The sequence below is a fragment of the Gorilla gorilla genome, chromosome 4 (genome assembly GCF_029281585.2).
Source record: "Gorilla gorilla gorilla isolate KB3781 chromosome 4, NHGRI_mGorGor1-v2.1_pri, whole genome shotgun sequence".
NCBI classification, from domain to species: Eukaryota; Metazoa; Chordata; class Mammalia; order Primates; family Hominidae; genus Gorilla; species Gorilla gorilla.
Window position 1 is genome coordinate 29,306,103 of NC_073228.2, and position 13,460 is coordinate 29,319,562.

General features: G+C 45.0%; 1 protein-coding gene and 1 long non-coding RNA gene across 18 annotated transcripts in view; one reads left to right on the top strand and one right to left on the bottom strand.

Moving 5' to 3' along the window:
- MARCHF10 (membrane associated ring-CH-type finger 10) overlaps positions 1 to 13,460 on the top strand; it is a 112,918-nt gene that overhangs the window by 49,849 nt on the left and 49,609 nt on the right. For all 17 annotated transcript variants that reach the window (XM_055386916.2, XM_055386910.2, XM_004041138.5 and 14 more), the window contains one exon: positions 4,437 to 4,608. In XM_055386916.2, the coding sequence (XP_055242891.1) occupies positions 4,437 to 4,608 (172 nt within the window). The remainder of the gene's footprint in view (positions 1 to 4,436; positions 4,609 to 13,460) is intronic.
- The window catches only part of LOC129533494 (uncharacterized), a 51,385-nt gene continuing 44,996 nt past the window's right edge, over positions 7,072 to 13,460 (bottom strand). Inside the window, exons 3-4 of the long non-coding RNA XR_008679762.2 lie at positions 9,553 to 9,648; positions 7,072 to 7,193 (exon numbers count right to left, since the gene is read on the bottom strand). This is a non-coding gene — a long non-coding RNA (uncharacterized lncRNA). The remainder of the gene's footprint in view (positions 7,194 to 9,552; positions 9,649 to 13,460) is intronic.

The following is a 13,460-nucleotide window of genomic DNA, read 5'->3' on the forward strand; positions in this document are numbered from 1 at the left end:
AGCAAGCTGTGCCCTGCACTATATCATAGATCCACTTAGCTCAGCCTCCATCACGTGACTTACGGCAAAGATGGGTTTGGTACACATCAATCAGAATTCAGTAGCACCTCTCGGGGAGGGACAGAAATGGCATATCAGTTAAGAACCAGTTTCCCAGTTCTTGGAAAGGAGCCATCAGGCAATAGTTGGAAAATAACTTGAAGTCTTTTCTGTCCCCGACTGCCTTAGTCTACTTGCTCTTCGGGTCATCTCTGTTCACTGTCGCCTTATCATTTCAGACACCGTATTGTTAGGTCCTAGTTGTTAAGAATTGAATCATTCTCACATTCCCAAGGAGATTCATCCCCCTTCTCAACCCATGCGTTTTCACCTTCCAGGATGTCTACTTGAACCATGATGTCATTACCTCACTGCCCAATGCTACTTACCCAGTTAAGTTCCTTCTCTCCTCAGTGTGGGCCTTTCTGTGAACTTTTGAAAGCGCGTAGCCCTGGGCAGAGTGATAACTCTACTTTATTAGACATGAGGCCAGTAGAGCAAGTTCGGGGTCTTTGGAAAACCTTAAGTACAAAAATGACGATTCTCAAGAAAATTCTGATTTCGTCAACTTATTTTAGTTAACATGGCTCTGTTAGAACTTTCATCAGATTCTCAGCAGAGAATGTGAAGTATACTTAAGTGTCACGTAGGTTGGGTTTTGTTTTATTTTGGTTTTTTGTTTGTTTTTAATGTCGTGGGCTTTGATTTTTAAAGATAGAGCTGGCTTTCGTCCCCCAAAGGAATAGCAGTGTGCTGTTGCCTCCACCTCCAGGTGACATTTCAACTTGGGGACACATGAGGAAGGAATGAAAATTGTAATTATTTTTCAAAATTACAAGAGGAAAAGATGCAATTTTAAAATCAACTTTAAAATTAAAATTTTAATTATTATTGTTTGATTATCTCTAATGTTGTCAAATATTTGCCATTAGAGCTTTACTGTCTCAAAAACCATTGCACCATATTTTCTTAAAACTAGATAAATTTCAACTGGCCATTTATAAGATTGTCATACTATTATAGATTATATTCCCTGGAGAAGAAACCAAGAGTCCGGTCTGGAACTAACCCATGTCTCCTTTCATACCACCCTTTTGGAATAGGTGAAATCCAATAGGATTTTTCATTGGGGACTTTGACTTTAATTTCAACCATAGGTAGTAAATGTTCAGTAGTTAGCTAGTTAATTTTATAAATGGCTGAACATGAATTAATGGCTAATTATAAAAGCCAATACTTGCATGGCGCTTGCTGGGTTACATGTATATGGTGCTGTTCTAAGTGCTATGCGTACGTATATATATTACGTAATCCTCACAAAACCACCAAAAGGTAGATACTATTGTTCACAAATGAAATCTGAGCTCCAGAGAAATGAACTAACCCAATGTCACACAATTACTATGTGCAAGAGCTGGGATTCACTCCCGTGGAGCTGGGCTCCAGGGCCTTAAATACCACACTTCAGTGCCAGGATGGTTTACTACAACTTCTCCCACTCAAGGACAATCCTCCCTGCGTGATACAATGGGTTTTCATGAAAGAGGATAGGCCGGGCGCGGTGGCTCACGCCTGTAATCCCAGCAGTTTAGGAGGCCAAGGCGGGCGGCTTGCCTGAGCTCAGGGGTTCGAGACCAGCCTGGGCAACACGGTGAAAACCCATCTCTACTAAAATACAAAAAATTAGCCAGGCATGGTGGCGTGTGCCTGTAGTCCCAGCTACTCAGGAGGCTGAGGCCGGAGAATTGCTTGAACCGGGGAGGTCGAGGTTGCAATGAACTGAGATCGCGCTATTGCACTCCAGCCTGGGTGACAGAGCAAGACTCTGTCTCCAAAAAAAAGAAAGAAAGAAAGAGGATAGAGGGAAATGGCTGAGAACGTAAGAAGACAGAATAAAGACCAAAAGGTGGACGTGATTTAAAGATTTCTCAATGAGGCAAGCAGGAAAAAAGTCCATTAACACATTTGTAAGTATTACACTTCTTGCCATTGTACCTTCGGTTTACAACTGATAAAACACCAACTTCTAGCTGCAATTTCTAGACTCTTAATGATTACTACCTAGAAATAAGGTTGATTGAACCAGAGAAGGATGTATTCACAATGTAGGCTCACAATCCCGCAGGTAACAGGATGGTTTAATTGGTCAAGCTTTCACCTCTTCAGTGCACTAAAGGCTTGAGGTTTAATGAATGGGTGGAGGAAGGATAAACGTGGCTTAACAGCTCAACCAATAAAGGTCTCCTCCCTATTCACCACAGCCTGGGGCAAGCCAAGAATTCCGGCCCTGGCTGGGGGTAGTGGAAATGGATCCGCTAAGATGAGCTGAGCGGACACCTGCTGCTGCTGCTGCTGCTGATGATGATGATGATAATGATGACACAGGTGTTGGTCATCCTTGCCTGGAGCATTTTTCCTGCATTTCTGCTGGCTGGAAATAAAGGGCTGACTTGCAGGGCCCTGTGGGAGTTGACTTAACCCACTGCAGTGAGCTGATTGTGTTGGGCAGTTTATGGAAGAAATTCTGTCCCCTATTCATTGATGCTCTTCTTGGGACCCAATTCCAGGACTGTGACTTCCAGGACCCAATTACAATGACATTCTTAGGTGTCATACTTAAAATGTGCCCGCTTTTTCTTTTCTGAGAATAGAGAACCTATCTCATGTTCAGAAATGACCTAATGTTTTAGCCAGGCATGGTGGCTCATGCCTATAATCCCAGAACTTTGGGAGGCTGAGATGGGTTGATCACCTAAGGTCAGGAGTTCGAGACCAGCCTGGCCAACATAACGAAACCCCGTCTCTACTAAAAATACAAAAATTAGCCGGGTATGATGGTGGGTGCCTGTAATCCCAGCTACTCGGGAGGCTGAGGCAGGAGAATTGCTTGAACCCGAGAGGCGGAGGTTGCAGTGAGCCAAGATGGCACCATTGCACTCCAGCCTGGGCAATAAGAGTGAAACTTTGTCTCAAAAAAAAGAAAAAAGAAATGACCTAATGTTTCATCTTTGACATTTCAGAGTTATTTGCAAGGATTTCAATTAAATAGCAAAATCGAAAAGGAAAGGGAAGAACAGTCAGTTTGTTGTGTCTTGTGCTTTTCTGGTCCCTTTATCTGAGGGTGGTCTGTTTTCTGAAATTGTGTGGAGAAACAAGAATTATTTGTTTGAAGGCTGTATCCAAACTCTAAATTTAAAAGCATGATTCATCATCTTGGAGCATAATGATGTGTCCACCTGTAGATTTATGTAGACTTCTTTACAGAAGACTGACAAGTAGAGGACTTTTTTAGAATTTAGTTTGTCTTACATCACACCCAATAATTCAAAGCTACTCAGAGTATTTTCCTGAGTCAGGAGCCTGTGAAATGAAAATGCCACAACTGACAGGGAGAACGGTGAGCAAGATCAATACAAATTGCAACAGTTGGGGAGGTACCAGGGATGTTAATTTAGCATTCTATGCCTGCAAAAGACCACATTTTCACAGGACTTTCCAACACTGGACTAATGTGCAATGGAGGAGAGAGCTTAGTGCCCCCCTCCACCCCCACCGCGACGACCCCCCCAGGGTCGGGGAAGGGGGAACCTAGTGATTTATTTGTTGCAGAATGGATAGCCTAGCAAGTCATACCAACACCAGGACCTAAAGCCATCAGGCTGTACTTAAATCACCTTTAAGACCAGGTTTCTGATATTTATATTGTTTTCATCCTTTCTTTGGTGGGTGTAAGTGTGGCCAAGTATAAAGCTGTTCCATGCCTGGATAATTTTTATTGCGTCGGCATGGCTGTGTTGAGATATTCTGACACAGCAGGAATCATGATTTGTCCATGCATAGATTTATACTGACTTCTTTATAGAAGAATGACAAGGAGGGGACTTTTTAAAAGATTAGTCTGTCTCGTGTTGCACCCAGTAACGCAGAGTATTGAAACTGAGGTCTGATTTAATCTGCCTCCGTCACACTATCTACATTTCCTTTTCATTGTCAAGTGTATGATTAACATAAGGAACATTTTTTCTTCTAGCCTATCTCCAAAGTAGTTCAAATAACAAACAATAAGAAGTTTAAAAGCACATGCGCTATTTATCGGTCATCAAATTACTTAAGGGTCAGAAATGCATTCTTTTCATAATGTTCTACAAAACACACTCACAGAAAAATGCATTCTTTCATAATGTTCTACAAAACAGAATCATTAACTCTGCCATTATTTCTAAGTTGCTCCGCCCATTCCATCTGAATCTCTCTGGTGAACGGGCGTGTTGACCTGGCAGAAGACTCTAGGATTATTGCTGGAGAGGGTCACTGCATTTGCCTCATTTCTGTTTTCTCTGCCTAACAAAGTTGACCTACTTGGCCACTGATACTCAGACGTATTTCATTTTTGGTAGAGTTCTAGTGAGGAGGATGCTCTAACTGAACCAAGATCATCTATCAAGATATCTGCGTTTAAGTGTGACTCCAAACTTCCAGCAATTGACCAAACATCAGTCAAGCAGAAACATAAAAATACCACGACTGTAAGGAAAGCAGAGAAAGTGGACCCCAGCGAACCCTCTCCAGGTGAGTGGCTGGCTTATTGAAATTCATCAGATCTAAAATCCCGGTATTAAAAATAACAACAACAGGCCAAGCGCGGTGGCTCACGCCTGTAATCCCAGCACTTTGAGAGGCTGAGGCCGGCGGATCACTTGAGGTCAGGAGTCCAAGACCAGCCTGGCCAACGTGGCGAAATCCTGTCTCTACTAAAAATACAAAAACAGGTGTGGTGACACACGCCTGTAATCCCAGCTACTCGGGAGGCTGAGGCAGGAGAATCGCTTGAACCCGGGAGGTGGAGGTTGCAGTAAGCCAAGATGGCACCACTGCACTTCAGCCTGGGCAACAGAGCAAGACCCCGCCTCAAAAATAAATAAGTATACCAACAACAATCAAATTGATGGTATTGGTTAAACCTAGTGTTTTCTGAATGGCTAATTCAGGTTTTGAAAGGCCAGTGATCCTATGCAAACAGTAACATTAATTTCAGAGTAGAATATAAGGTCAAGGAGGCATGAATCGTGCAATGTAACTTTCTCCACCGCCCGCATTTTCTGCCCAGTCATTTGTGTGGCTTCCGCCTAGAGCTGCTGCCTTTTCATCTTCTTCACCCTTCTTGGGGATAAAGGCATTTGGCCCCAGGTATCAAGTTTTATGGCTCAAGCAAGAGCATAAAGAGAAGCTTTCAAATACATCTGAATAGCATAATTTATAGCCAAGAGAGAAAGTAATAAAGTTTTCCTGTTCTGGGTTTGTCCTCTCTGAGAGAAAAGGTGCTTGATAAATCCTCCCTTTTGTGCAATTTGGAAAAATAGTCACTCTTTAGCTGCCTTAGAGTAAAGACCAGTCTTCTGCCTGGGGCAGGAGTGATTTAATAGTATCCAGAAAGGGGATAAAATTCACTGAAAATTTAATGTCTCTCGGGCTCATCTCCATCAAAGACAACAGCTATAAGACAAACTTGATTCCTCCAGGAACTGAGGTTTAAGTTGGAGTAACTAGGCAGAAAGGTCTAAGTTGAGTGGAAAGGATCCAGGCTAACTGCTGAAGAATTCGTCAACAGTGTGCAATTCATTAAAATCCAAATCACAGCTACTTTCCAATCCTAAATAGCTTCTGCGGTGCAACCACCCATCCAGTTAAGTCTTCACACATTTTTAGAACGTGGCAGCTTTCACTCAGATTAACCACCCACATTTTATTGCTTTAACGAAGTCAAAACCAAATTGACTTCTGAAATGATGTCCTCTCAGGCAAAGCCCCAACTCTTGCTTCTTATTTAATCAGGGGAAGGTATCATCACAGTTAATTTCTCATTTTAAAGACTTTTGGTAGGAATTAGGCTTTTAATTCAGCTGTTTAAGGTTGAAATAGAGCAGGTAAGGTCATTCCACCAATATTTCAAAATACAAGTTGTAATTTATCGAATTGAGGATGTTTTTAATGGCAAAAGTTTGAATTTCAGGGTTTTTTTGTTTTTTGTTGTTGTTGTTTTTGTTTGTTTGTTTCTGTTGAGACAGAGTCTCGCTCTGTTGCCCAGGCTGGAGTGCAGTGGCACGATCTCAGCTCACTGCAACCTCCGCCTCCCCGGTTCAAGCGATTTCCGGGTAATTTTTGTATTTTTAGTAGAGACAGGGTTTCACCATGTTGGCCAGGCTGGTCTCGAACTCCTGATCTCAAGGATCCGCCTGCCTCTGCCTCCCAAAGTGCTAGGATTACAGGCGTGAGCCACCGCGCCTGGCCTGAATTTAAGTTTAAATAATGCAACTCCATTTATGCAATATAATTTTTAGCCCTCTTGCTAAAATCAGGTGGTTGTTTGTATACTGTGCTTTGTCATCGTGGAGAAAAATCATTAAAAGGAACCGTTTAGATACACCCAATGCTTTAGTTTGTCTAATTAATACAGATGTACTTCAGACTGAGCAAACTCTGTATGGAACTTATAGCACTGACAAAAAGGAGGAATTAATTCACTTAACATTCTTCAAAACATCAAATTTGAAGAATTACCAGACAAAAACACCAGGTTTCAGTGACAGAGCCAAGTTGGCAGAAAGATATCTATTTCATCAAATGAGGGACGTTACTTGTAGTAAAAGCCTCTACAAACCGCCAGCTTCATCACTGCGTTCCGGCCCTAGACCACGTCCGAGACCCATGCAGCCGTGAGCAGGGCTGTGGCCTGGCTGTCCCCAGGCAGAGCAGTCCTGGTGATGGATGGCAGTTGCTGCAGAAGTGGAATCAGCTGTGCAGCAATCTGGCTAAAAACAAAGCATCGATGTGTTAAGATCCGTCCATTTTACATCTGTAGACTCACCCTCTGGGCTCCCTAATTAGCATAGTGAAATGAGAACTGAGACATGGCAAGGATTTTAGCTGAGTCTGTTCAGGAAAAGTTGAGCTCGGTGGCAGTCGTGACAGTTTTCTGCTGTTACAGAAAAATAGGATTTGGTACCTGAATTAGCTGGACACGTTGATCCAATTCACTAGTTAAAGTCACAGTTCCTTGCTTTCCTCTGTAGAGAGGTGTTTCTCTAAAGCATTTTGGGGGTGATACAAAGTTGGCAGTAAGTCATCAAAACTTCTTCCATGTCAGACCTGGGATTCTGTATGAAATTGAAGCATCAAACACAGTGAAATTCCTTCGCAACATCTGCCTAATAGGCTACAGAAGTAGAATCTGGTATAACTTCCTGTGTTATACCAGACTTTTACTGAAAAAAAATATATAGCTGGGGAACATGGCTCGACTCACTGCAAATCTATGTAATGATAATCCATGTCATCAAAAAAGCATTTTTCTTTGTATGTAATCTGCCATCTAGAACCTCCAAAACAGCTATTTAAAATATAGGAACTATCAATGCCCTCTACAAACAGATTTGTAACTGAGAAGGCATCAGATTGCTCTTCATCCTGTTAGAAGGAATTCACACATTTAAATTAAGTTTGTATAGTCCGTGAAACTGCTTCTGGATGAGTGACTTGTGGTGGTCCTTGTTATCTCTCTCCATGCAGTGGCGCATGCGGTTTATGGGCAAGTGTTTTGGAGTCAAAATGTTTGCATTTGCATCTGGGCCCCATTTATTTGCTGTCTACCTTTGGCCAAGTAAAGCATCTCTGTGCCTCAGTTTCCTCATCTGTACAATGGGGAGAAATAGATCCTGCCTGCTGGGATTGCTGTGAGAACTCAATGATAAAACATACATCCAGCCTTTAGGACAGTCCCTGCCGCTGTGGCAACTCAATTAATTATTGCATTATTATTCCTAGCACATGAGAGCAGCAGGTAATGAGGAGATGGGACTAGAAAACTTTGTTTTCTTTGTCTTAAGGTTGTCCTCCCAAAACATCTTTTTTTCTTTACAAAAATCAGAGTTGTATTTTATTGATTGACTGATTGATTGATTATAGAGATGGGGTCTTACTGTGTTGCCCAGGCTGAAGTGTACTGGTGCAATCATAGGTCACTGCAACCTCAAACTCCTGGGCTCAAGTGATCCTCTGACCCCGGCCTCCCAAGTAGCTGTGACTACAGGCACACGCCACTATGCCTGGCTAATTTTTTACTTTTTCTGTTTTTGTTTTGTTTTGTTGTTGTTGTTGTTTTGAGACAGAGTTTCGCTCTTGTTGCCCAGGCCGAAGTGCAATGGCGCGATCTCGGCTCACGGCAACCTCCGCCTCCCGGATTCAAGCAATTATTCTGCCTCAGCCTCCCGAGTAGCTGGGATTACAGACATGCACCACCATGCCCAGCTAATTTTGTATTTTTAGTAGAGACAGGGTTTCTCCATGTTGGTCAGGCTGGTCTTGAACTCCCGACCTCAGGTGATCCACCCACCTTGGCCTCCCAGAGTACTGGGGTTACAGGCATGAGCCACCACACCTAGCCATTTTTTTACTTTTTATGGAGACGAGGTCTTGCTTTGTTGCCCAGGCTGGTCTTGAACTCCTGGGCTCAAGTGATCCTCCCGCCTTGGCCTCCCAAAGTGCTAGGATTACAGACATGAGCCACAGCACCCAGCTCAGAGTTGTATTTTTTAGAATCTCTAACATAAATGCAGGTGCAACTACTTTTACAACACTCTGAGTTTCAAAGCAAAATGCCAAATGGAAAAAGATGAAGAATCAGACAGCATTCACCAAGCCAGAGAAAGGCTTTATCTCCAGAAAAACGTGGAAAATTCAGGCAGTGAGTCAAGACCTGGCCGGGTCTCACGTGCAATCAGCTCAGAAATCCCACATCATGAACGCTGGTGTAGGGTGAGGTATGAGCCTAGTGGAGTGACATGTCCTTAGTTACATGTTCAGAATTGTATATATACCCTTGAGACCCAGAACAGCTAGCAGGCCCAGTGAGTGCAGAGGCACAGGGACATTTGGGGAGCTGCGGTGGCCTCCAAGGCCTGCCTGCTGTCAAGACCTCTCCCAGCCCCACCCTGAGTTGGAGAGGAGCCACCTCTCCTTTCCAGGACACGAAGGGGCATCCAGAGGCCACTGTGCTGTGGGATTCTGGCACCTGGAGTCCTAACGAGCTCCCTACCCTAGGGCCAGACGTGTGGGAAGCAAGCGTCCCCTCTCCTGCCCTCTGCTGTCACCTGGAGCTTGGGCATGGTCCCCTGAGCTGTGTGCCAGGAAGACAGATCTGGATGGAGTCCTGTGAACCTGCTTCCAAAATCTTGCCCTTTAAAGCAAGGCCAGGTGTTCTGAAATTATCCTCACTTCTTACTGGGTGCAATGTTAGTCATTACTGGGTTCAGATTTGCAGGAGTAACAAGGCTTTTCAGCTGTGGAGTGGATTATTGTGAGGACGGGTTCTTGTAAAGCTAAGAAAAAGCAGTGCATTCAGATGTTAAGAGACAAACATCTAAAATAACTGTGGTCTCTTTTGGATGGGGAAATATTTATTTGAAGAGCAGCCTGAAAGAGAAATTTGAGGGCAAATCCTAAATCCTCATAATTCACCTTGCAAATAAATTCTTCTGAAGATTTTCTCTGAAAGGCCAAGATTAATGGTTTTCACGGCAAGTCCAACTAGTGTCCAGGAACTTTCCAAGCTATCTGCCAAGTTAGAAAAAAACAAAACAATTTAAGTGGATACTCCCACTTTTTAATAGAGAATCATATTCTCTATTATGATACATGCTCTCAAGACAGGGAGGCTCGGGGTTGTCGCAGAGCCCAGAATGAAGTCTTGGCTCCAAATCCTGGTGCTATCACTTTATAACCCCATAAATGTGAGCGGACAACTTCTCTGAACTCAGTTTCCTCATCAGTAAAATGGAATCCTTGCCAGTCTCACCAGGTAGATAGGTGGGTGGAAACCCTGGATGTAGACCAGGCTTTAGGCAAAGGTTAATCCCCAGGCCTTCCTCTGCTTATGAACCCTCCTCCCAACACTGCCAACTACTCCAGGGCTAATGTCTCCATAAGAACACTGCTTGACCAAAGACACTTGTATTTGAGATGTAAGAGTGGTTAGAATTTGGCCGGGCGCAGTGGCTCATGCCTGTAATCCCAGCACTCTGGGAGGCCAAGGCAAGCGGATCACCTGAGGTTGGGAGTTAGAAACCAGCCTGGCCAACATGGTGAAACCCTGTCTCTACTAAAAATACAAAAATTAGCTGAGTGTGGTGGCATATGCCTGTAATCCCAGCTACTTGGGAAGCTGAGGTACGAGAATCGCTTGAACCCGGGAGGAGGAGGTTGCAGTGAGCCGAGATTGTGCCACTGCACTCCAGCCTGGGCGACAGAGTGAAACCATGTCTCGACAACAACAACAAAAGTGGTTATAATTTGATTATTAAAAATTTTAACGATTTGATCATCAGTGAAGTCATCCGTTTATCCAGTACCTATGGGGATGTTAGCAAATACATCCAACTGTCCCCCACGTCCCAGGGTGTATGATACCAGCGCAAATTGTTGTACTCATCCATTGCTCATTCATTCAGCACTTCATTTATACGTATTTACCTGCCGGGTAATGGGGAACCAGAATACAAAACACACGGGGCCTGCCCTCCAGGGCTCCCAGCCTGGTGGGTGAGCAGGATTCCAATAAGGGCAGATAGTGCAAGGCACACCCTGACCAAGGTAAGTTCTAAGAGCTTGTGGGCAGGGCCAGGTGGAGTGAAAATCCTGAAGGACAGGGGTTTAACCAGGTGAAGAGGGCAAGAAAGATGTGCCTGGCAGCAGGTACTGAGTGTGCAAAGGAACGGAGGAGAGGGAGCAAGGAAGACAGGGAGAGACACATATCGAGGAGCTATAGATAATCTAGGGCCTTGTGCTCCAAGTGTCCCCAGGCAAGTAGCAGAAACCATCATCTGAGAGCTTCTTAGAAATGCAGAACCTCAGGCCCCAGTCCAGACTGACTGGCTCAGAACCTGCATTGAAGAAGATCTCAGGGATATTCCTATGTACATTTGAGTTTCAGAAGTTCTGGTTTAGGGCCAGGCGTGGTGGCTCACGCCTGTAATCCCAGCGCTTTGGGAGGCCAAGGTGGGTGGATCACTTGAGGTCAGGAGTTCAAGACCAGCCTGGTCAACATGATGAAACCCCATCTCTACTAAAAATACAAAAATTAGCCAGATGTAGTGGTGCACACCTGTAATCCCATCTACTCGGGAGACTGAGGCAGGAGAATCGCTTGAACCCAGAAGGCAGAGGTTGCAGTGAGCTGAGATCACGTGACTGCACTCCACACTCCAGCCTGGGCGACAGAGCAAGTCTCCATCTCAAAAAGAAAGAGAGAGAGAGAGAGAAGCTCTGGTTTCTGGTTTAGGGTCAGGCTACAAATTAGGAAATATAAAGTTGAGGCCCCACCGGTAGGCAAGGATCAGGCCTCCAAGGGCCTTAAATGTCATGCTGGAGGCGACGGGGCATCAGTCCTGGAAGGGCTCTGCATAGGAAAGTGATGCAATCAGATTGGATTTTTAAAAGCTGACTCTGACTGCAGCATGGAGAAGGGCCAGCTGAGAGTGTGAGGGTGGCCAGACACAGCCAAGAGACCAGACAAGTAGCAGTTGCAGGGGACTGGGGGAGAAATGAGAAGGGCTTGAGCGGGAGCAAAAGCAGAGGGAAGAAGGCCAGATGCAGTGGTTCACACCTGTAAGGAATCCTAGCACTTTGGGAGGCTGAGATGGGAGGATTGCTTGAGGCCAGGAGTTCAAGACCAGCCTGGTCAACATAGCAAGACCCCATCTCTATTAAAAAAAAAAAAAAAAAGCAGAGGGAATAGGAAGAGGGAGTGGGCTTGAGGGCCATTTAAGAGGTAAAGCTGGCAGAACTTGGTGACTTGGATGTAGGGATAAGGAAGAAAGAGGAATCAAAGAGAGCTCAGGAATCTGGCCCAGGAAACTAGGTCAGTGGAGGTTGCGTCTGCCAAGGCTTGAGGAAGCAAGGAGAGGGTGGGTCCCCTTTTGCAGTGTTGCCTTTGAGGTGCAGGCAGGGCAGAGAGGTGGCAATGCCAGGAAGCACCTGGGGACCCAGGTCTCCTGCCCAACAGAGCACTCCCCTTCCTCCCAGAGCACTTGCTGGTAGGACCCAAGGGCCTGCAGTGAGTAAGAGGTGGCTGAAATGGCAAGAATGTCTCCCCTGAAAGAGTGGATGGAGTAAGAAGAGAGATGCTGGGGGGACTTTGGGAGATAACAACTGTAAAGAGAAGAATGAGTGAAGACAGCTAGAGGGAGAAAAATGATCCCGAGAAATAGGAGCCACTCCAGAGGCCATTTAGGAAGAAAGAAGTGGATAATATTTACTCGAATTCTCTGTAGCATGGCACTAAGGACTGAGACCCCTCCATGATAGGTAATGGTTTTCTTTTCTTCTTCTTTTCTTTTTTTTTTTTTTTGTTGAGATGGAGTCTTGCTCTTTCACCCAGGCTGGAGTGCAATAGCCCGATCGCTGCTCACTGAAACCTCCGCCTCCCGGGTTCAAGCGATTCTCCTGCCTCAGCCTCCCAAATAGCTAACACTAGAGGCATGCGCCACCACGCCTGGCTAATTTTGTATTTTTAGTAGAGATGGGGTTTCTCACTGTTGGCCAGGCTGGTATCGAACTCCTGACCTCAAGTAATCCGCCTGCTTCGGTCTCCCAAAGTGCTGGGATTACAGGCATGAGCCACCACGCCCAGCCTTAGGTGATAGTTTTCAACTGGATGGCTACAACTGTGGATTTTAGACTTGGAACTGATTTTAGCTGCAGCATCTCCCAAACTTTTCTGACAATAAAAATCACCAGGGAGGTTCTTCATAAAAATAAAAATTCCTGCTTCCTGTCCCTGACCCACAGCATCAGAATCTCCAGTAAAGGGGCCTGCGAAACTATTTTTGAACAAGAACAACAGGTGATTCTCATCACCAGGGTTTGGGCAGCTGTCTCACAGCCTTGCTTTTCCAAACATTAACATTCATGAGAAACACCTGGGGCTCTTGAGCGACTACAGATTCTGATTCAGAAGGTCTGGGTGGGCTGAGATCCTGCATTGCTAAGAAGTCCCAGGTGACATCGATGTGGCTGGTCTGTGAACCACCTTTGAAGGAGCAAGGCTGGAAAAAACACCCGTCTCGTTTTGCAGGTGAGGAAACAGGTTCCGGGCAGGTAAGCCGTCGATTCAAGGTGACCCAGCTGGTTAGTGGCAAAGCTGAGATTTGTCAGGCGTGAGGGGGTAGCTCTGACTCATGACTCCATCGGGCACCCGTATTCTGCCTCCAGCGAGGTTAGCAGTTTGAGTGTGAGGTTAGTGAACAGATCATCAGCTTCAACGAGACATCTCTCTTGTTTACCTGCTTTTCACCCAGCTTGATTTTTCTCCCTTCCCATGATCCCGCTGGGATCTCTCTCCTTTCTTTCTCTTTTTCCCAAGCTTCCCC